Genomic DNA, 23,783 nt, shown 5'->3' with positions numbered 1-23,783 from the left:
AGTGAAACTAAGAGACATTGATAAGAGTGTGGTGGTTACGGGGGGAGGGGGAGAGGAGGGGGAGAGGGAGAGGGAAAGGGGGAGGGGGAGGGGCACAAAGAAAACTAGATAGAAGGTGACAGAGGACAATCTGACTTTGGGTGATGGGTGTGCAACATAATTGAATGACAGGATAACCTGGACTTGTTATCTTTGAATATATGTATCCTGATTTATTGATGTCGCCCCATTAAAAAAATAAAATTATTAAAAAAAGAAAAAGAAAATGAGATAAAAGAGTTAAGGGCAACAGTGTGTGCAGAGTGTCTAACTGAGAACTTAATAAAAGTGAGTTCTTCCCCATTGAAGTTCCAGATCTGCAGAATTAAGGGCCTTAATTATGGGCTTTTCTCCTGTCCTGGCCATTCTGCACTCTGTTTTCAGAGGGGAGATCCTCCCCCTGGAGGCCTTGTGAGGATAGAAGCCTTTAAGTCAGCTCTTTTTTTTTTCTATAGCTGGAAACAGGGAGGCAGTCAGACTCCCGCACGTGCCCAACCAGGATCCACCCGGCACGCCCACCAGGGGGCGATGCTCTGCCCATCCCGGGCGTCGCTCTGTTGCGACCAGAGCCACTCTAGCGCCTGGGGCAGAGGCCATGGAGCCATCCCCAGCGCCCGGGCCATCTTTGCTCCAATGGAGCCTTGGTTGCGGGAAGGGAAGAGAGAGACAGAGAGGAAGGAGAGGGGGAGGGGTGGAGAAGCAGATGGGCGCTTCTCCTGTGTGCCCTGGCTGGGAATTGAACCCGGGACTTCTGCACGCCAGGCCGATGCTCTACCACTGAGCCAACCGGCCAGGGCCAAGTCAGCTCTTAAATATTTGTTTCTGTTCAGGGTATTATATTAAGAGAAATAAGCCAGTCAGATAAAGACAAATAGCAGATAATTTTACATATATATATATGGAATCTAATGAACAAAATAAACAAACTAGAACAGACTCATAGATATAGAGAACAGACTGACAGCTGTCAGAGGGGAGAGGGGCTGGGGGGCTGGGTGAAGTAGGTGAAAGGATTAAGCCAAAAACAAAAATAACTCATGGACACAGACAACAGTATAATGATTGCACACAAAAAATACACAATGGAAGTAGTGTATCCTGGAGCTCTCCTCAATGCATGTGAGCCTAGGAACCTACTATTTGGGCACTCCTGTACAGTCTGCCATTCATCACAACCATTTCATTCATTCATTCATTCATTCATTCACCCATTGGTTAATTCATCCAACAAATATTTACAGAGCATCTACAGTATGTCAGGTACCTTAAGTCCAGTGATGAACAAATATCAATCCTATCATTAAGGAAATGTCCCGCTGATTCTATGAGTTGTCACTCTTGAGCGATCCAAGCCCCAAAAGTATAAATATCTATTTGGATTTGAGGTTGCCATCTCAAAATCAGAAACATGTCTAAGGAAATATTCTTTATTAATATTTTTGTTATAACATGAAAGACAAGAGCATTTCATGCTGCTTATTCTTCTACCTGGGAAACACTGAAAATTCACATTTCCCTAGTCAAACTGTAAGATAATATTCTATAGAATATTATATTCCATAGATACTCTATAGAAAATTCTATACCTACTTTTTAAATTTTTGGTGATCCTGACTTGCAACTCCGCTGCTCTGTTCCTAGAAGGACTTTCCTCCTGCAATGATACTTCTTTTTCCTGGTGCATTATCAGGTTTCTTTTGATTGGTGTATGTTCTAACAGTTCACGTTTAAAAAATGAAAAACACAAAGAACAAAATTCTCTTGCCCTGAAGTTCTCCTTCAGCTATGTCACCATTTTGCCATTCCGCTTTAATTTACAGAAAAACTTCTTGAGCCGTTGTCTATACTCACTGCCTCCACTTCCTCACCTCTTGCATTCACTCACAGGGAACTGTCGGTTCCATTCCTCTAAAACATCTCATCCAAGTTGCCAAATACTTTGGTCAGTTCTTTCTCTCTTTTTTTAAAATTTAAATTTATTGCGGTCACATTGGTTATTAAGATTGCAAGTGTACATTTCTATGATACATAATATTGCATTGTGTGCCCACTTCCCAAAGTCAAATCACCTTCTGTCACCATATATTTGATCCCCTTCACTCTTTACTATCCCGCATGCCCCTCCCTCTGGTGACCACCATGCTATTGTCCGTGGGTATGAGTTTTTGTTTCTTTGTTTTTTATTTCATGATTGCTTTTGACACTGATAGCAGCATTTGACACTGATGACCACTCTCTTCTTACTGAAACGCCTTCACCCCATCCATGCCTTCCGATTTTCTCCCTGAGCTCCTTCTCTGTCTCCTTGGCTGATTGCCCCTCTTCCTACCTCTAAGTGCTGGTGGCTCCCAGGGCCCAGTCTTTGGCATTCCCCTTTCCTTGGTCTACAGTACACTCACTTTTGAGTGCAATGGTTTTTCAGTCCAAATTGACCCAAGATCCTTTTCAATAATAAATCTCTTGAAATACCCTTTCTACTATATTCATAATGCATTTCAGGGACATTTATAATTTATCACTACAGCTCTTCCATTTTAAAGAAGTAAAGGAAGGTGTAATTTGAGAATAAATTATATAATTGTGCTATTTGCTTATGCCTGTCACTTAGTACTATACTCAAAATAAATACTCTTATAATATTTAGCTAGTCCCATAATTACTGCAAGAGCCTGCTGGTGAAGTCATATTTATTTTAATTTGAGTTTCTCTCCAAATATGGCTGGTGTGAGACCTTGAGAATTATACTTTCTAATTCTCAGTTTCTCCCTTAAAGGTTTATTGATCCTCAAAGGATCAGATGAGATGACACTAATACGTAATGTTTCATAAGCATTTGTGCTAAGTAAACATGATTCTAAGTGCTTTCTTGACTTTATTTGATCCCCAAAGCATTTCATGAGTTAGTAATCATAATCTTTTTCACTTATAAATGGGGTAACTGAGGCTCAGGAAAGCTCCAGGAAATTGTTAAATGACCCACAAGAAGTGTTGAAGCCAGGATTAGTGCCAGCCACTGAAGTCTGCATTGTCAGTCATAACACTGTGACACAAGCATGTGATAAGTGCTCAAAAAAATGTTAACTAATATTATTAATAAAAAGTATTTCTATATCTACCCTTCCCATCTTGATAAATAACTAGTTTTTGCTAATGTGAATACAGAAATAAGTGGAATGACTGGTAACTTAGTCTATGGTTATAACTGTGCCTGCTACGTATGTTTTCTTCTCCCCAGGACATGGTGACTCAGGCATCTCCGTATCTGTTTGAAGCTACAGAAAAAAGATTCTATTTCAAAAGTGTCACTATTTTGATTCCTGAAAAATGGAAGATAAAACCTGAGTATGTGAGACCAAAACTCGAGACCTACAAAAATGTGAGAATATCAAGTTCTTTTATACAAATTCAATTTCTTCCCGTGATTTAAATTTTTTTCATCATAATAGTCTACAACCAAATAAAATTGTTTCAAAATACTCCAGCGTCAATAAGGTCAATTCATTAGCTAAAACTTGGTAATGATTAAAAAAAATTTTTTTTTAATTTCAGGCTGATGTTCTAATAGCTGAACCTAACCCTCCGGGTAACGATGAACCCTATACTGAGCAGATGGGGAATTGCGGAGAAAAGGGGGAAAGGATTCACTTCACTCCTGACTTCATAGTAGGAAAAAAGTTGCCACAATATGGACCGCAAGGTATGGGTAGAAATGAAACATTCTGCCACTTCTCATAATTTAGTAATTTTGTATTCAGAGTAGGTCAAAATAGCATTATCTTTCTGAGTCAGCAAATATAAGCCAAATGAACTTATAGCATGTGTTTTCACTTAAAACAAGTGTTCAGAACAGTGCATTTCTCAGTTAAAAATTTAATTTCTTCATAGTCCTCATAAATGTGTAAATATAGTGTTTATAATTTTTTAAAATCATTAGTATTAGAAAGTACCTGCGCCTGACCTGTGGTGGCGCAGTGGATAAAGTGTCGACCTGGAAATGCTAAGGTCGCTGGTTCGAAACCCTGGACTTGCCTGGTCAAGGCACATATGGGAGTTGATGCTTCTAGCTCCTCCTCCCCTTCACTCTCTGTCTCTCCTTTCTCTCTATCTGTCTCTCCCTCTCCTCTCTGAAAAAATGAATAAATAAAAAAAAATCTTTTAAAAAAATAAGCTTTTGGCCTGACCTGTGGTGGCGCAGTGAATAAAGTGTCGACCTGGAAATGCTGAGGTCGCCGGTTCGAAACCCTGGGCTTGCCTCGTCAAGGCACTTATGGGAGTTGATGCTTCCAGCTCTTCCCCCCCCTTCTCTTTCTCTGTCTCTCCCTCTCCTCTCTAAAATGAATAAATAAAAATAAATAAAATAAAAAAAGAAATTAGAACCATCTTTAAAAAAAAAAAAAAGAAAGAAAGTACCTGCAAAATCGTTTATTAAAGTACTGCTAGGTTTCTATGAATGTGTTAAGGAGACTGCTGAACAAATCAAACCTCCTGTCTTCAATTCACGGAGTAGCCACCAGATGGCGGAGGATTACAGTGCTTTTAGATTTTTACGCGCAAATTGTAAACGGGGATTGTTAACAACCAGATTCTGATTCAGTAGGTGTGGGGTGGGACTCAAGAGTCTGCTTTTTTAACAGGCTCCCAGGTGATGCTGATACTGCTTGACTGTGGACCACACTTTTATTAGCACAGAAAAAAACACAGAAAATGTCCTTGCTGTTCAGCTCTCAAAAAACTGTAACTAAAAAATAAAATCCAATTTTCCTTCACAAAATAAACTATCATTCCCATGAGCTATATAGAACAATCTCCGGAGAAAATATTAAAAGAAACAAGCAATGGAGTATATATAATATGTACTTTCCAAGTATAATCAAATATGATTAGTATTAGCTAATTAGGTTAATTAATAACTAGTATTAGGTATTTTTATTATCTTGAGAATATTAGAACCAGCTTGATTTTTTTTATTTAAACAAAAGAGCCCTGGCACTTCTATGCTCCACCCCACTTCACTACAGCACTAACAGACTTTTGCAGAAAGAAGTGTCAAACATACCTCTTCATACTTCTACAACACTATTTCACCTCCATAACAAGAACAGAAAATTCCAAATGTATGGTTCAATAAATGTGTGTTAAATGGATTTGCCTCACTGTCTCATCTCACTCTTGAGTGCACCCAGCCATTACAGTCACCATATGTAATGTCTTCCCTTTATAATCTCTCTCTTCTTGTTCTTAGACTCCACTTCTGCTCCCTCACAATCTTCCCTCACCTTTAAGAGACCACCTGTTGTTTCCCAGCACCTACAGAATAAAAATCTGAATCCTCAGTGTGAGATACTTGAGTTTCCTCTGTTGTACCCCCTCACTCAAAGTCAGCCTATCCAAGAATTTAAATCCCAGAAAAACTGATCTGTACATAACTCACTAATTTGTCTAAATTTAATACTCACTGAGTACCTATGAAGTTCTAGATACTATGTCCCCAGACATGACAATGAAGAAGTCATGGTGCCTGTCCTCATGGAGACAAGTGTTTAGTGTGAGAGACTGACAAGTAAGAAGCCACTATAATATAACATAAGTGCCATAATGGAATATAATGAAATTGTAAAGGAGGGTCACCTAGCCTAGTTTGGGGATGTCAGGGAAGGCTTCTAGGTGGATGTGAACTTAATTTTAAAAGAAGAGAAGCAATTATCCAGACAGAGCTAGGGAAAGAGCATCCCAAGCAGAGGAAAAATACATATAAAGGACCGGAGATGCGAAAGAGCCTGGTGTGGCTCTAGAAAGTAAAGGAAGCTCAGGAATTCATTGTGATTATAGAATTTTGGAAGCAGGTGGAGAACAGTGAGAAACATGGCTGCAGAGAGGAGTAGGGCCCGAGTCATCATGGACCTTGTTCACATATCAAGGAGCTGGACTTAATTAACCCTGATACCATAGGGGAGCCATAAGGCTGGAAAAATGGAGGGCAGTGGGGTGGCTACTGCAGGAATTCAGGAGTAAGTCACAAGAAGACTGGAAAGATGGGAACAGAGCAAAGATGGAGAAGTCAGGCCTTGAGGTTTTGATCAGCTATGAGCCGTTGGGGATGCTGCCCTGGCTGCCCTGTCAATGCCTCCAGCTCCCACAGTAGCATGTCAACCTCCATCGCTACACTTGCACCACTAAGGATTTTAGTTATCTGATTGTGTGTGTCATCCAGGGGTAGTCAAACTTTTTATAAAAACCACCCACTTTTGCAGTGCTGGTCAACCTGGTCCCTACCGCCCACTAGTGGGCGGTTCAGCTTTCATGGTGGGCAGTAGGAGAGCAACCAAATGGCGCCGTGATTGGCCCACCATGAAAGCTGAAACACCCACTAGTGGGCGGTAGGGACCAGGTTGACCAGCACTGCAAAAGTGGGTGGTTTTATAAAAAGTTTGACTACCCCTGCCAGTTGTTTCATCTTTGTATAAACAACTTCCTGGCACTTACTATGTGCTTAATAAGCATTTGGTGAGCCAAAAAAAAGTAGTTATATTTTTCTGAAATATGCAGTTGTCATATTAGATTTTTCTTTCTAAGAAAATCAAAACTTTAAAAAATTAACATAGCAAATCATAATAAAAGTTCAGAAGAATCATTTTCTTCCAGTGTGAAAAGGTCATTTTACCATTCTTATTGTAATCAAGTATTTAAAATATTTTCTCACAGGAAGGGTATTTGTCCATGAATGGGCTCATCTACGATGGGGAATATTTGATGAGTACAATAACGACCAGAAATTTTACTTATCTAAGGGAAGAAGACAAGCAGTAAGGTATAGATATTTTGACTTAACTTTTTTTCCAAACTATTTTTAATCACAACCAATTTTTCTTGATTACTTCAAAAATGTCAGTCTTTTGCCTTGTTTTCTACCTCTCATTTTCTCTTAGTGTTTCCTATTTCAAATTTCCACAAAACTGCCACTTTGCCCACGCACTTCAGTTAGTTGAATTCTCTACTCTGCAACTACAATCATTTGCCTGTGTATGTGTGTTTGTGTGTACAACTATAAGAAACCCACAGGTGCTATGTTCAGTGACTCTATCTTCCTATATCACAATGAGAGATATGAATAAAGCTAATGGGGCTTTTTAATGATTTGACTGCAGAATGTTATCTGTGTGGACTTTGTATGAACGGACCTGGGAGGGATTGTGTCTGAAAGACAATCCAAATATTAAGACAAAAAACATTTCCCAATTTGAATGAATTATGTGATGTCAGCAGAAGGCACTGAACACTTGGAAAGTACTCTTGGCTGCCAAGATGTTATGCATGAGTTCTTGTAATCAGCAGCTGCAGTGAGTATAAATAGTTTTAGTACAGACATAAAAGACAGGGAATTTCCCAGTTTATTTTAAAGAGCTAGCACAATTCAGATACTAAAACCTGACAGGTGGCATGAAAAAGAATTCTGTAGATACAGCTTTCTTTTAGAAAGGTTTTAAGTAAAAGAACAGTAGTTGCATCTGGCAGAATTAAGAGAATAACAAACACATTAAGGCCAAATAAGATGCTTTTCAGAGATCCAAAAGTGCTGTGATATTAGGTAAGTAATTAATATAGAATATTGAATCCAGAATAAAAATAATTATTCCATTATCCTCTTAAAAGAAATTTGAAAATCTTACACACTTATGCCTGAGTTAGAAAACAACAACCTCTTTTTAAAGACTTGAAGTTGGTACATGCCTCTTCACTTTTACTTCCAGTTCTTTTTGCCTGATTACTCCTTAAGGGGATGGGCTCAATTTTGGTTTAGTTATTCTCTATTTGGTCCTCATTTCCAAGGGGAGCTGCACTGTGCGGGAGCTCAGCCTTGGCTTCCCATTTCTCCCACAGGGACATTCCTAGTCTCTACCTTTCTCCTTCTTCATTATATTCACTCAGTCAACTTGGTTCATTTCCATTGTATTTTCTTTCATTGTTATATTAATTCAGGCATAGACACTAAGTTCTTCCTAGAGCCATAATTAGTGTGCCAGATTCCTTTAGCTGTTCCCTCTGCTCTATATAAACTACAACCCCCCACCCCCGCCACTTCCTCGATGTGAACATATGATGGCTTGACCTCTCAAATCTCAGCCAATGGATGCCATTCTGCATGTGACATTTAGCTTTCCTACTTCTTTTTTCTAAGCTTCCATACAGTTAGATACTATTTCCTCAAGAGAAAAGCTGACTAATACTTACTCCTTTCTAGAAGTGTTCCAGAAATACCTACATATACAGCATGTTTTTCCTTCTACAAAAACATTAACAAATCTGGCTAATTACTGTGTCCTCTTAAAAATAAATTTCATTACCACATATTAATAATTTATTGCTTATTATATTCCAGCTTTAAACATTATTTTCAGGCCTAGAAACAATCACAAAATGACAGTACTGCCCTCAACAGAAGGTTATTTCCTTAACAAGATACAGAACGTTAATTAAAAGCTGACAGCCTACATCATATTTAATAGCAAAATCCTAGAGACATTACCAGGAATTAAATGAGGCCACTATTACCACAGTTATCCAACCTTGTTTAGATAGTTGTAGGCAATGTAATAACACATGAAACAAAAGAAGAGAGAAAATTGCTTTTACATAGATGAAATGTGGTCCACTTGGGAAACTCAAGGGAACAAACGGAAATTAAAATTTACAGGGGAAGTCAATAAGGTGACCAGATAAAAAATGAATATTCAAATTGCCTTTCCAACATTAAATAACCAGTTCAAAATTATAATAGAAAGAACATAACATTAAAGATAGGTATAACAAAATATAAAACCCTAAGAAAAGTGGATGTCATATTTGAAGAGAACTCTAAAATTCCTCTAAAGCGGTGGTCCCCAACCTTTTTTGGGCCACAGACCAGTTTAATGTCAGAAAATATTTTAACGGACTGGCCTTTAGGTGGGATGGATAAATGTATCACGTGACAGAAACAAGCTTCAAGAGTGAGCCTTAGACGGATGTAACAGAGGGAATCTGGTCATTTTTTAAAAAATAAAACATTGTTCAGACTTAAATATAAATAAAACGGAAATAATGTAAGTTATTCTTTCTCTGCGAACCAGTACCAAATGGCCCATGGACCGGTACTGGTCCATGACCGGGGGTTGGGACCAGTTCTAAAGTATTTTTTTAAAAAGCAAGGTAAGTTAAGAGATTTTCAATTGTTGAAAGATTTAAATTCAACTCAAATTAATATATGGGTTTTACAAAACTCTAGCAAAAAGTGTATGCATTTTTAATTCATTTTTAAAATCTTAGAGTTCATTCAATGAATAGTAGCTAAGAACATTTTTGAAAAACAATAGGAATAAAGGGAACTTTTAATTACTGAATTTTAAATATACACAATAAACCTATATTAATTAAAACAATATGAATTGACAGACACATATATAATAATTTATTATTTATAGAATAATTTACTATTTAATACAGCTAGGATTATAGATCTATGAGAAAATATAAAAACCAAAATTATAATCATAATGGCAACTAGAAGAATTAATAAAAATTGCTCTTCTATATGGTGAAGGTCTTTCTATGAATTCAAGAATTATAGAATGTTTATTACTTATAAAAGAATAATATGTCCATATATTTTTTAATAAATTTTTATTACTGTTAATGGGGTTACATCAATAAATCAGGGTACATATATTCAAAGAAAACATGTCCAGATTATCTTGTCATTCAATTATGTTGCATACCCATCACCCAAAGTTAGATTGTCCTCCGTCACCTTTTATCTAGTTTTCTCTGTGCCATTCCCCCTCCCCCTCCCCCTCTCCTCCTTCCCTCCCCCCCCCCCTCCACCCCACCCTCAGTAACCACCACACTCTTGTCCATGTCTCTTAGTCTTGTTTTTATGTTCCACCAATGGAATCATGTAGTTCTTGGTTTTTTCTGATTTACTAATTTCACTCCGTATAATGTTATCAGGATCCGACCATTTTGTTGTAAATGATCCAATGTCATCATTTCTTATGGCTGAGTAGTATTCCATAGTGTGTATGTGCCACATCTTCTTTATACAGTCTTCTATTAAAGGGCTTTTTGGTCGTTTCCATGTCTTGGCCACTGTGAACAATGCTGCAATGAACACGAGGCTACATATGTCTTTATGTATCAATGTTTCTGAGTTTTTGGGGTATATACCCAGTAGAGGGATTGCTGGGTCATAAGGTAGTTCTATTTGCAGTTTTTTGAGGAACCACCATACTTTCTTCCATAATGGTTGCACTACTTTACATTCCCAACAGTGGATGAGGGTTCCTTTTTCTCCACAGCCTCTCCAACATTTGCTATTACCTGTCTTGTTGATAATAGCTAATCTAACAGGTGTGAGGTGCTATCGCATTGTAGTTTTGATTTGCATTTCTCTAATAACTAATGAAGATGAGCATCTCTTCATATATCTGTTGGCCATTTGTATTTCTTCCTAGGAGAAGTGTCTGTTCATGTCCTCTTCCCATTTTTTTATTGGATTGTTTGTTTGTTTGTTGTTGAGTTTTATAAGTTCTTTGTGTATTTTGGATATTAGGCCCTTATCTGAGCTGTTGTTTGAAAATATCATTTCCCATTTAGTTGGCTGTCTGTTTATTTTGTTGTCAGTTTCTCTTGCTGAGCAAAAACTTTTTAGTCTGATGTAGTCCCATTCATTTATCTTTGCCTTCACTTCTCTTGCCTTTGGAGTCAAATTCATAAAATGCTCTTTAAAACCCAGGTCCATGAGTTTAGTACCTATGTCTTCTTCTATGTACTTTATTGTTTCAGGTCTTATATTTAGGTCTTTGATCCATTTTGTATTAATTTTCGTACAAGGGGACAAGCTGTAGTCGAGTTTCATTCTTTTGCATGTGGCTTTCCAGTTTTCCCAGCACCATTTATTGAAGAGGCTTTCTTTTCTCCATTGTGTGTTGTTGGCCCCTTTATCAAAAATTATTTGACCATATATATGTGGTTTTATTTCTGGACTTTCTATTCTGTTCCATTGGTCTGAGTGTCTATTTTTCTGCCAGTACCATGCTGTTTTATTGTCGTGGCCCTATAATATAGTTTGAAGTCAGGTATTGTAATGCCCCCAGCTTCATTCTTTTTCCTTAGGATTGCTTTGGCTAATTGGGGTTTTTTATAGTTCCATATAAATCTGATGATTTTTTTGTTCCATTTTTTTAAAGAATGTCATAGGAATTTTGATAGGAATTGCATTAAATTTATATATTACTTTGGGTAATATGGCCATTTTGATTCCACGAACAAGGAATATTTTTTCATCTCATTGTATCTTTTTTGATTTCCCTTAACAATGCTTTGTAGTTTTCATTATATAGGTCCTTTACATTCTTTGTTATGTTTATTCCTAGGTATTTTTTGTTGTTGTTGTTGTTGCAATCGTGAAGGGGATTATTTTTTCGAGTTCATTTTCTAATATTTGGCATATAGAAAGGCTATGGACCTTTGTATGTTAATTTTGTATCCTGTGACCTTATTGTATTGGTTTATTGTTCTAGTAATCTTTTTGTGGAGTCTTTGGGGTTTTCGATGTATAGAATCATATCATACCGATCTAGAGACTTCAGTGGTGTATTGAGGTCTCCAACTATGATTGTATTTTTGTCAGTTTTTGTTTTTAGGTCAATAAGTAGCTGTCTTATATATTTTGGTGCTCCTTGGTTTGGTGCATATATATTAAGGATTGTTATGTTATAAGATAGTAACAGAGTTCCCACAAGTTGGGGAGGACATTTTTTATATTCAACTGTTGTTCTTAACTGAAATTGGGATAATGTGTTCAGAATAAAACCTGATTATTTTCAACTTCATTTTTTTTCAATAGTTTGAGCTAGTATCTGGAATTATAATAAACTCTCTTATATCCTATATATATAGGTTAGTCTATTTGACAAAAATGGGAATCAGAATAATTCTTTCAAATGTGTGGTAACAGTGAGACACGAGTGCTACTATACAGATCTTTACTAACCATTCAAAATGATTCAGCATCCCCTTAGTCATTATGAAATGACCATTTTTGTCTCTGAGTACTTTTGCTGTCTTGTAGTCAGCATTATCAGATATGAGTATTGCTACGCCTGCTTTTTTTTGGATGTTATTTGCTTGGAGTATTGTTTTCCAGCCTTTCACTTTGAATTTGTTTTTATCCTTATTGCTTAGATGTGTTTCTTGTAGGCAGCATACAGTTGAATTTTCTTTTTAATCCATTCTGCTACTCTGTGTCTTTTTATTGGTGAGTTTAATCTATTTATGTTTAGTGTAATTATTGACACTTGTGGATTCCTTATTGCCATTTTATAAATTGCTTTCTGTTAGTTTTGTATCTTGTTTGATTCTTCTCTTTGTTTTTCTATCATTTGTTTTTGTTTGTTTGTATTCCATACTTCTTTCCTCTGTTGCTACCTTTTTTATCTCATGTGCTTCTGTGGTGGTTTTTTCAAGGGTGGTTACCATTAAGTAATGAAAAGGGTACCTACCATATTCATTGTAGTACCCTATCTTGTGTTTCCTGCTCTTCATCATCTTTTGCTACTGTTAATCTCTGTCCTCTCCCCCCCCCCTTTTTTTTGCTTTTGTTGTCACATTTTAAATTTGGTTTTATTGTGTTCTTGGTGGAGCTTTTACTTGTGGTTTTGTTTTGTTTTGTTCTTTGGATCTTGTTGGAAAACCCCCTTTAGTATTTCCTGGAGTGAGGGTTTTCTGATGATAAATTCCCTCATCTTTTCTGTATTTGTGAATGTTTTTATTTCTCCTTCGTACTTGAAGGATAACTTTGATGGATATAGTATTCTTGGCGGAAAGTTCCTCTCTTTCAGGACTTTAAATATTGAGGTCCACTCTCTTCTAGCTTGTAGAGTTTTTGCTGAAAAATCTGATGATAATCTAATAGGCCTTCCTTTATATGTTGTATTCTTCTTTTCCCTGGGTGCCTTGAGAATTTTTTCTTTGTCATTGCTTTGTGCCATTTTCATTATGATGTGCCTTGGAATAGGTTTGTTGTGGTTAAGGAAACTTGGTGTTCTGTTTGCTTCTTCAATTTGAGGCTTTAGTTCTTTCCACAGGCTTGGGATGTTCTCGTCTGTTAATAGTTTGAATATATTCTCCATTCCATTTTCTCTCTCTTCTTCCTCTGATATACCTATTATTCTTATGTTATTCTTTTTGATGGTGTCAGACAATTCCTGTAGGGCTTTTTAATTTTTTTATATTTTTGAGTCTCTCTCTTCTTCTCTCTGTTGTGCCTCAAGTTGCTTGTCTTCTATGTCACTAATCCTACCTTCTATCTGGCCTGTTCTATTAGCTAAGCTTGTTACCTCATTTTTCAGTTCATGAATTGAGTTTTTCATCTCTGTTTAATTTGTTTTTATAGTTTCAATTTCCTTGGTAATATATTCTTTGTGTTCATTGAGTTGTGTTCTGAGCTCCCTAAATTGCCTTTCTGTGTTTTCTTGTATATCTCTGAGTATTTTTAGGATTTCTATCTTAAATTCTCTGTCATTTAGCTCCAAGGTTTCTAATATATTAAATTTTTTCTCCATAGATTTTTCCACATCTATCTGTGTTACTTCTTTCTTTTGTATCCATGATATTTGATTTTCTTTTTCTTAATGGCATCTGAGGGTGGTTTTGTTGATAGCACTTCATCTTCAGGGTGTGAAACTCTTGGATGCTCCAAGGATAGATTTTTCTGTCTCTGGTTGTTGAACTTGTTGAAATTTTGGGGAGATTTTCCATGTCCTCACGGCGCCATTTCTATGACGTCACCTCCCTGTCCATATATTAATTAAAATTTTTTTTGCATGCAATTCAAATATAAACTAAATAAAAATGTAAAAAATAAAAAGCTATTTGCAAAATTTAAAAAAAACAAGATTTTTTAAAGCTTAGTATTTGTAAGGCAAGAAGAACTTTTGAAAACCTGTAGGAAAACAGTAACATAATAGAGAAGTAGACACTGGAGAAGAATAAATAATATACAAAAGAAGAAATAAAAATGGCCAATAAACATATAAAAATTTCCAGACTTAATAGTGATCACTGTGATGCAAATTTGACAAAGTTAAGAATCATTTATTTTTCTTTTCTCACCCATTGATGATAACTTTGTCTATGGGTGAGAACTGCCACAGATGATTATGAGAAGCATGAATTGTCACAACTCTGGAAACAATTTGGTCACACATCTCAAATCTCTAAAAATATTTTCTATTTTTTGATCCAGTATTTCATGTTTAAAAATTCATTTTAAGAGAAATAATAGAATAAGTTGTATCAGTAATCTATAAAATATTAAACTTTTGGATCTAATCATTTAGTCTGGGAATCAATCATGTAGCAAACTTGGAAATAGAGTCAAAATATTATGTGAAACTTTATTTATTCATTGAAGTTTTGTTTTTAGTTCTGACAAGTTGGGAGGGGTCAAATTAATTAAATTAAACTTTATTTTATAGTATAAAAACAGGCAATTATTAAAATCAACTTTTGGAAAACTATTTTAAATTATAATAATATATTTAAAATTTTAATTATACTAACATACTAAGTTTTTAAAAACATGAAACAAAGCTATATGTGTGTGCCATGTTATGCTGATATATAGAGAAAGAATGACTTCAACATATTAACAGTGGTTTATTTCTGATTGTAGGACATGATTTTTTTTCTTCTTTATACTTTTTTGCATTTTTTCAAATTTTCTATAGTGTTTGTGTATTGTATATGAAAAAAAAATATGTCAGGGAAAAGCATTCCATCTATAATAGCAACAAGACTCATAAGCATATATGATAATATAAAGAAAAATATAAAATATACTTATGAACATACAAGAACTATGTAAAAACTGTATGACATAAACTAATTAGGAAAAAATGAAACCAGGAAATGTTGGCGGCAAGGCTTCTGAGGGAAACAGAAAAGGCCTCCTGCTGTGCAGGAGTGAGGGGACTAGAGGAGGGGGAGCCTCAGGACTCGGATCCGCATTCGTTCAGACAGCAGCCGTGAACCTGACTTAGCTTTTCTGCTGCATAGAAACAAATTCCGATACCAGTTTGTGGACCCTTCCGATACTTTCTGGCAAAGGAAAATGACTCTAATGAGAATTAAATGTTTTGTTTAAGAATGTAGGTACTTGTTTCTTGAATTAATGAGAGGAAATCAGAGACAAGGTTATCTGCAGAACTTGACCACAGACTCTATCCCTTTGAAATGATTACATCACTTAAACTTCTAACCTTAATATATTTTCAGATGTTCGGCAACTATTACTGGTCGAAATGTGGTAAGACAGTGTCAAGGAGGCAGCTGTGTCGATAAAAAATGTAAAATTGACAGAGTGACAGGGCTGTATGAAAAAGCATGTGAGTTCATACCTGATGGTGGGCTGACTGAGAAGGCTTCCATAATGTTTTCACAAAGTATTAATTCTGTAAGTATCATTTTTCCTCAACACTTGTAAATTTAATGAGGTTGTTATCCCAGATGCTGCAAGAGAGGAGAAAATTTTAGGGCATCATCACTGAGCAGCTGATTCCCTGTGGGACAGAATCAAGGCTAAAGGCCGTCTTTCCCTTCTGCATCTTTAGGTCTGTTCTCTCTTCTCCATCATATCCTCCCATTGGCTTTTAGTTTGTGTGCTTAGAATTACTTCAAGTATCCTTAAAGGCAAACAAGCACAAAATTGCTTAGTTAAATAAGAAATTTACCCAGTGGGATTAGGCACTTCTTTTAATTAGTTAATAAGGACATGATCAATAGCCTTTAATTTAATTTTCAGAGATCTCTTTTCAGCCAACATATTTGCTTTTGGTTGTTAAATGAAATTCTCTCTCTCTCTTTTTTTTTTTTTTTTGTATTTTTCTGAAGCTAGAAACCGGGAGAGACAGTCAGACAGACTCCCGCATGCGCCCGACCGGGATCCACCTGGCACGCCCACCCAACAGGGCGAGGCTCTGTTGCGACCAGAGCCACTCTAGTGCCTGGGGCAGAGGCCAAGGAGCCATCCCCAGCGCCCGAGCCATCTTTGCTCCAATGGAGCCTCAGCTGCGGGAGGGGAAGAGAGAGACAGAGTGGAAGGAGAGGGGGAGGGGTGGAGAAGCAGATGGGCGCTTCTCCTATGTGCCCTGGCCGGGAATCGAACCCGGGACTTCTGCACGCCAGGCCGACGCTCTACCACTGAGCCAACCGGCCAGGGCTGAAATTCTCTTTTTAAGAGTGTCGGTGCCCTTAGGGAGTTTGTACATAGTTTTGATAGTTTTAAAATATTTCTTAACATTTTTTTCCTGGCTAACCGGCCACAAGGTAAATTTGACAAATTATCCTTATTAATGCTAACTAGATACACCAGTGAATTTGCACAAACTAAGATTAAATGCATCAGTTAATTGACTTTAGTAGGGGATCCATCTTCCAATATCTTATACAAAATTGCATTTTACTTTTGGAGCAGAGGGTGAAGTGACTTGCAAGAGTCTATCAATAACAATGAGGCATAAATTCTAAAACTGCGATGCCCCATGGTTCCCAGGCCTGTCCTTCAGTCTGGTTTCACAGGTCACCTGCAGACTTATCTCAGATTTAGAAGAGGCTCCTAGATTATATGTTTTAAATTAGCCACAGAGTTCAGTTTGATGCTCAGTGAGGTTTGTGAACCTATTCCTGGGGTTTTAGATAAAAGTTTTTCAGAATCCCTTGCTAAAAAGTGACATACTGATAATATGGAAACATGACCAAAGCAATCTGAAAAATGCAAAGAGAAAAGTGTTTGTGTTTTATAGCTAGTGATTATTTTCAAAATTATAGAATCCTAGCTATTTAAGATTTTTTAATTGAATGATAATATTGTAAAATCACTCAGAGGAGTACTTAGGTTATACCTACTTTGTATACTATGCCTCTTTTTTTAATTTTCCAAATGCTAGGGATATGAATGTTTAAGGAAGGGATAAAAAGCTATCATTTATTGGCTGTATTAGTATTAACCTTGTTGTAAATGTTCTTATGTAATTCTTGCACAGTAACTATTGCCATTTTGTAGATTTAAAAAATAATATGCAGATTAGTTGAGGTTACTTAAAACAAACAAACAAACATATTGAGTTTTTATTGTGTGTCAGACACTGGACTAGGTTTTGAAAAAGCAAAGTTTAATTAGACAGGTTTCTGCTATAGATAGATTCACAGCCCAATAAGTGTACTACAAGATTAAAGGGGCCTTACTACAGTTTCTATAGGGCACTGTGAGGCCACAGGGTTGAGTAAAAATTCTTTGGGGGAAAGGCAGAAAATTAGGAAATACTTTGAAAATGAACTTTTGGGTGAAACATGAAGGTAAAGTTTGCAATACAGAAGATAGAAAAAGAGGAACTCCTTTACAAAATGGGAATGATGAGTAAAGTCCCGGGGGTATAAAACAGCCTGGCAAGACTACAGTAGGGATACCAAAGACCTGGAATGCCCACCAGAGTGAGGATGAAGAGTGAAGCAAAAATGCATCTTGCAGTAATTGTTATGTGCTATGGGAAGTAGTCCAGATTGTCTCATGAAATCAATTTAGAGCCACCAAAGAGTCTTGACTACAGCAGTAAGAAGGAAGATGCCTTTGGAAGCTAGCTGTGGAATGGACCAATTGGAGGAGGAACAAGGTAGAGAAATCCAATAGGAGGCTGCAGCAGTCTGAGGAGGGAACGTGAGGGCTTGAATGATGGATAGTCCATTGGAGAAGGAGAAAAGATGATGACCCAGAGACAATGCCATGTATTCATCTTGGTTATTTTGTAGAGGAATGAAGAAGGTAGTAAAACTCCCAGGTTCCTGAGTCAGGGTACTAGGAAGATAGTGGTGACATCACACTAGGTAGGAAATACATGAGAAGGAGGAGCAGAGTTGGAGGAAAGGTGATGAGTTCATTTATGAACACGTGCAGTTGAGCCTGTGGGACACCCAAGTGGATTTTGGAAAGAGCTGAAATGTTGGGTGTGGAAAGGTGGAATGAAAAGTGTTGTAATGTGATTGGGCGGTAAGGAAGTAAGTGGAAAGTTAAAGAATAGAGAGATAAGACGATACTAAAAGAGAAACGTTGAGACACAGGTGTCTGGAAGATAGTAGTGATAGCTCAAAATGGCAAATTTGAGGAGTAGGAAGAAACTCAAATGTAGGTGAATGACTGCTATGGAGCCCTCAGGTTTCAGCAAGGCTGTCTCTATGTTTTGAGATCGGAGTTCTGAATTATGACTGTGAATTTTCTCCAGCAGTGCTATGTAGTGATGATGGGGCTGAGCCAAGATTATAGGTTAGCAAGGGGCACTGGGGAAGAGGGCAAGGGAGCAACATATTTTAAATGATTCAAATTATTAAAGATTTTAGCTAGTTGTTTATCTATGTCATTGTATTGACAATTTCAGGTGGTTGAATTCTGTACAGACAAAAACCACAATAAAGAAGCCCCGAATCTGCAAAACCAAAAGTGCAATCTCCAAAGCACATGGGAAGTGATTCGTGATTCTGAGGACTTTAAGAAAACCACTCCTATGACAACACAGCCACCCAAACCCACCTTCTCCCTGCTGCAGATTGGACAAAGAATTGTGTGCTTAGTCCTTGATAAATCTGGAAGCATGATGGTATGTACAGTGAGTTTGAATCTTCTGAATGCACACCTCATATTTGTATACAATATAATAGACCACAACTTGGAATTCCTGGGAATAAACACAACCCTGAAAGTCAGATGTTACAATACTAACACTGCAATCAAAAATGCCTACCATCACTTTATTTGACAAACATTAAGCATCAAGTGTCTCATTTGCCAAATCAAAGTAGCTTTCAATGTATGAGTAAAGATCCAATGAATTACACAGCCTTACCTTTGTGTTTCACCGACAGCATGTAGGTCTATAGACCTATTACTAAAACACTGAACTAATGACTAAACTAAAGTCTAATCTGGCTTTATCTTTTAGGGCCATGTTTATAAAGGCTCTAAAATTCTACTCCAAAATGCTACTAAATATAAAGGAAAAAAATTCTCCCATTAGAAGGATATGTCCCAAGTAAGCTTGTTGCCATTTCCCCTAAGTTGAGACAACTTCCAAACTCCCTTGAACTTGTTCTATCATTAGTCTGCCCAAACAAACTCAACCTGACTGCTGTCCTTCTGCTTCTCTGTTCAGACTGGTGACCGCCTTAAACGACTGAATCAAGCGGGCAAACTTTTCCTGCTGCAGACGGTTGAGCAAGGCTCCTGGGTTGGGATGGTGATGTTTGACAGTGCTGCCTATGTGCAAAATGAACTCCTGCAGATAAACAGTGGTGCAGAAAGGGACACACTCATCAGAAAGTTACCCACAGTGGCTGAAGGAGGAACGTCCATCTGCGCTGGACTTCGATCGGCATTTACTGTGAGACAAGTTCCCCTACTGTAGTTTGCCAGTTTCTTATGTTTAAGCAATTCCCCCTTTCCAAGGTTTCCATAAATGCTGAGTGTCTCATTGAATTAGAAAACCAAGGACAGAGCAGTGGTTCAAATGATACAAAGACACAGGCCCCCATAGCTATTGTTACCCTACTCATTGATGCTTTTGTGTTTACTATACCCCTGCATTCATGCTTTTTCACATGTGCCTGCATTCAATATAGTCATGTGTGTCTTCTACAAGTGAGGCACTGTGTTTGGGCATTAAGAATACCACGAGGGCCAAAGAGACACCACACCTCCTGTCACAGAGCTTATAATCTTATTGGGGGGATGCATTAACCACATAGTCACACACCTAAGTGTATATTCAGAAATTATAGTGAGTGCAATGAAGGAAGGTACAAAGGAATATCTTCTATGAGAAAAAAAAATTATCTCTGAGTTATGGTTAAACTTAGTGGTGCTTAATACTTCAAACTTTTGGATATAAAAGGACCTTCTTTTGGGCAAGCAAATGGTTTTTATAAATATATTGAAGCAGGAGGCCTTAAGAACTGTAAGTATAATTGTATTGGGAGTATATCTAGTGATCCCATCTGACTAATCTAATAACATCATCCCTCTACTTAGATATCAATGTCTCATCATTGTCATTAAAATTAAGTAAAACTTTCTCCATAGAATATTTGAGACCTTTATAATATAACCTCTGCCTACCTTTCCAGGCTTAAGTACCAGCGACTCTCTTCTAGGTATCTATTTTTAAGTGAGTGAGATCACCTGTCCTTCAGAGTGTCTACACCTTTTCCAGGCTAGCTCCCCACTTGGAGTACTTTCTCCTCCCTCTTGTGTACCTCAAATTACTCTTATTTGTCAAAAAACAACCACAGACACCACCTACTTTTTGACATCTTTTCTGATCCCTCTAACTGTATACAACCTCTTTCTGAATCCTATGACTTTTATTTTAAATATATCTTATGACTTTTAGGCTCTTCTCTCTTATTTTCTAATCATGTGCTTCACTCAAGCAAAACTTCTTTAAGAGTAAGACTTGTCTTTTTAGTTTCCAGGCTATGGGCAAAATATCTTTTATACAGAAGGTTCTCAATAAACAAAACTGAATTGAGGTATTTCATTGCACCTGATGCTTAATTGTTCTAAATACAGAATACAATATTCTATATTTATTTAGAGCAGTGGTAGTCAACCTGGTCCCTACCGCCCACTAGTGGGCATTCCAGCTTTCATGGTGGATGGTAGCGGAGCAACCAAAGTATAAATAAAAAGATAGATTTAACTATAGTAAGTTGTTTTATAAAGATTTATTCTGCCAAACTTAGTGAAAATCTGACATAAAGTACTTGGTAAGTAATATTATTATATGCTTTAACTTGCTGTAACTCTGCTTTATAAATTTTATAAAGTAAAGTTACTTCCCTACTTTATAAATCACTATTACTGTGGAACTGGTGGGTGGTTAGAAAATTTTACTACGAACAGAGATACAAAAGTGGGTGGTAGGTATAAAAAGGTTGACTATCCCTGACTTAGAGGCTCTTTAGCCCCATGAAACAAAGAATAGGAGGCTAGAAGAGGCTGGCAAGGTCTAAGGTGTCAGACATCAGCAATATCTTGGGCAGGACTGCCGTGTGCCTGCTGTGGGCATGACACAGCAATGGAACTGTTCCAGATTGCCAAGTGGCAGCAGAAACATTGAGGTTCATGCAGAGAATGGACTCAAACATTCCCTCAAATGCAGTTGAACCTCTGGCCTTTTTATTCTACCTTGAAGGCCAGTTCCCTGAAAGTGGTTTCTATTGTGTCCACTGTGAGCTAGAAAACCCTTTGCCAGATGCCTGTGTGCATGTGTGCATGTGGGTTCTCCTGCCTCAGCCACTCATTCAAGCTCTCATTAAAGAAGCAAATGAGGGACGGAAACTGGTAGAGAAATCACTGACATGTTCTAAACCCCCGCTGTGCAAAACCATAAGGGGAATGACTAATGCCAGATGGCCTGGTGATGAGGAGATAATGTCTGGTTCTGCATTTTCCACTCAGATGGCAGAGAGAGTATGAGGGATACAGCTGGAATTCAAATGCTCCTTTTACCCAATGGAATCTGGGGGGGGGGGGGGTTAGGAGGAGCTTGTTGGCAACTTCAGGGTGATGAGATAAAGGGCCTTGGATATCACACTGTCCTCAAGATCCCGACTGGTCCTGCTAAAAGACCCTGGTCAGAACTGTCGTGGGCTCTGGTACTGGTGTCTGCTGGGGTGTGGCCACTGTACTTTGCTTGTTCTCTTGACTGGTTAAGAGCCCAGTGGTCCTCCCCAGCTAACCCAGTCCCAGTCTGGCTCTCTGTGTTGGAGCTGAGCCCTGAGCACATGTCCTGCATCCAGCTGCAAGGAAGGCTAGACACCCCTCAGCCTCTATGGCAAGATGACTGGTTCTCTTGCTTGCCAACTCTCAAGTCAGCTGTCTTCTCTCTCCTCAGTGGTGTTTGTGGGAATGTCTGCATGTTTTTCATGACACATACAAGTGATGGGGAGTGGTGACAAGGGAATCCAAATTAAGTCCTTTCTCTGGTCTCTAAGACCTGCAGCTCTGTCAGACCAAGGCCACAGCCATGGCTGATAGTCTTCTGGATTCTAGGATCCTCCACACTGCAAGAGTCAGAGATCTGCTCCCCTCCCCTGCATGTCCACCGCCTCTCAGAGTGCAGAGTGGGGTGAAAGTCTTTTCCGCTTTCAGTTTTCCTTTCAACCTGCTTAAAAGATGCCTTCCCTTTCTGAGAGTTTGGTTCAGAGAAGGGAGGTTACTTAGCTTCATTGCTTGTTTCCCCTGCTTCTGGGTCTTACTGCCAATCTTTTAGGGGAAGAGTAGACTCTTGCCTTCCTTTTCTTAAATGAATAACACTATTCTTTTATCTAATTTTTCTTCCATCATAATCTTATTCAACATTGTCCTCTCTACATGATATAAAAACTGTGGTCTCTGTCTAGCAGTAATAGTTAAAAACGTAGGTTTTGTAGGACAAATAGGAACTGGGATTAATAGGAAAAAAATGTTTTGCTTAAATCACAAGGGATATTAAAATTCTTAACAACTAATATGATCTAGGTATTGAGCAATCAGAACCAATGCCAGCCATAAACAGTTGGTATGGTCATACTGGTGAATATCATATAAGCTAAAATCTGCCCTAGGTCTAATATTCCCCCATTATTACTTCCATTCAGTGAGGATGGTTTCTGATGGCTTCTAGGAACCCCTGAAAACCTCTCAAGGAGAAAATATGTAAAAAAAAAGCCTCCTTTCCTGCCCCCCAGTGCTGCTCACCCCAGGACTGCCCTGTGTCCCACTTTATAAAGCCCTCTCTGTGGCAGGGTAGCCAAAAGAGAAGACCACACCAAGTTCCATGAATGCGTCTGATTTAAAACTGTATTATTTCCAGAGAGATATTTGACCATTCTTAGACACTTCTGTTCATTCTCTCTGGAATTTCTCTTCTTTTTTCTTCAATAAATGCAGTTTTCACAAATACTTTGGCCACCCTGAGTCTGATAACTCATGCTCTGAATCATGTCCTTAGGTGATTAGGAAGAAATATCCAACAGATGGATCTGAAATCGTGCTACTGACTGATGGGGAGGACAGTTCCATAAGCACATGCTTTAACGAGGTGAAACAGAGTGGAGCCATCATCCACACAATTGCCCTGGGGCCCAGTGCAGCAAAAGAACTAGAGGAACTATCGAAAATGACAGGTGAGGAACAATCTGCTGGGTCCCCCTGTATTGTCGCTCCCACTGGATGGTGAGCTCCAGGAAACTGGAGAATAGGGCACGGGTGGGACTGCCTTACCCCCAAACAGACTTTACAACTTACTCACCCATTTATTTTAAGGCCTTAAGATGGGACCAGCATGGCACCCTACTGAGGACTGAGACTCTCTTCCCAGGAATTTTGTAAGGATTGGAAGGGATCTAATACATTAGCCGAGAACCACTCACTTCCACTTGGCAGCTGACCAAGAGACCCAAGCAAGAGAGATGATAAGCTACTAACTACACAATGCTATGACACAAGCTCTGTGTTGGCAACAGAATGTACAATGAGGCACAGAGAAGGGAAGGCACAGAGAAGGAAAGATGACATCTGAGTTGTGACTTTTAACAAAGTGTGGCATAGAGAGAGAAAAGTGTCTGCTAAACCACATGGAAGGCCACACTGAAAATGTAGACTACAACAGACTTTCTCT

At 38.0% G+C, this 23,783-nt stretch overlaps 1 protein-coding gene across 1 annotated transcript in view; it reads left to right on the top strand.

The window, feature by feature from the left end:
• CLCA1 (chloride channel accessory 1) overlaps positions 1–23,783 on the top strand; it is a 39,838-nt gene that overhangs the window by 3,877 nt on the left and 12,178 nt on the right. The window contains exons 2-8 of the mRNA XM_066268741.1: positions 3,275–3,415; positions 3,589–3,736; positions 6,742–6,847; positions 15,352–15,529; positions 18,504–18,722; positions 19,275–19,502; positions 23,115–23,289. Of these exons, the coding sequence (XP_066124838.1) occupies positions 3,275–3,415; positions 3,589–3,736; positions 6,742–6,847; positions 15,352–15,529; positions 18,504–18,722; positions 19,275–19,502; positions 23,115–23,289 (1,195 nt within the window). The remainder of the gene's footprint in view (positions 1–3,274; positions 3,416–3,588; positions 3,737–6,741; positions 6,848–15,351; positions 15,530–18,503; positions 18,723–19,274; positions 19,503–23,114; positions 23,290–23,783) is intronic.

The sequence above is a fragment of the Saccopteryx bilineata genome, chromosome 3, assembly GCF_036850765.1.
Source record: "Saccopteryx bilineata isolate mSacBil1 chromosome 3, mSacBil1_pri_phased_curated, whole genome shotgun sequence".
Taxonomy (NCBI): Eukaryota; Metazoa; Chordata; class Mammalia; order Chiroptera; family Emballonuridae; genus Saccopteryx; species Saccopteryx bilineata.
The sequence above is the reverse complement of the archived record's forward strand: the minus strand, read 5'-3'. Positions and strand labels throughout refer to the sequence as shown.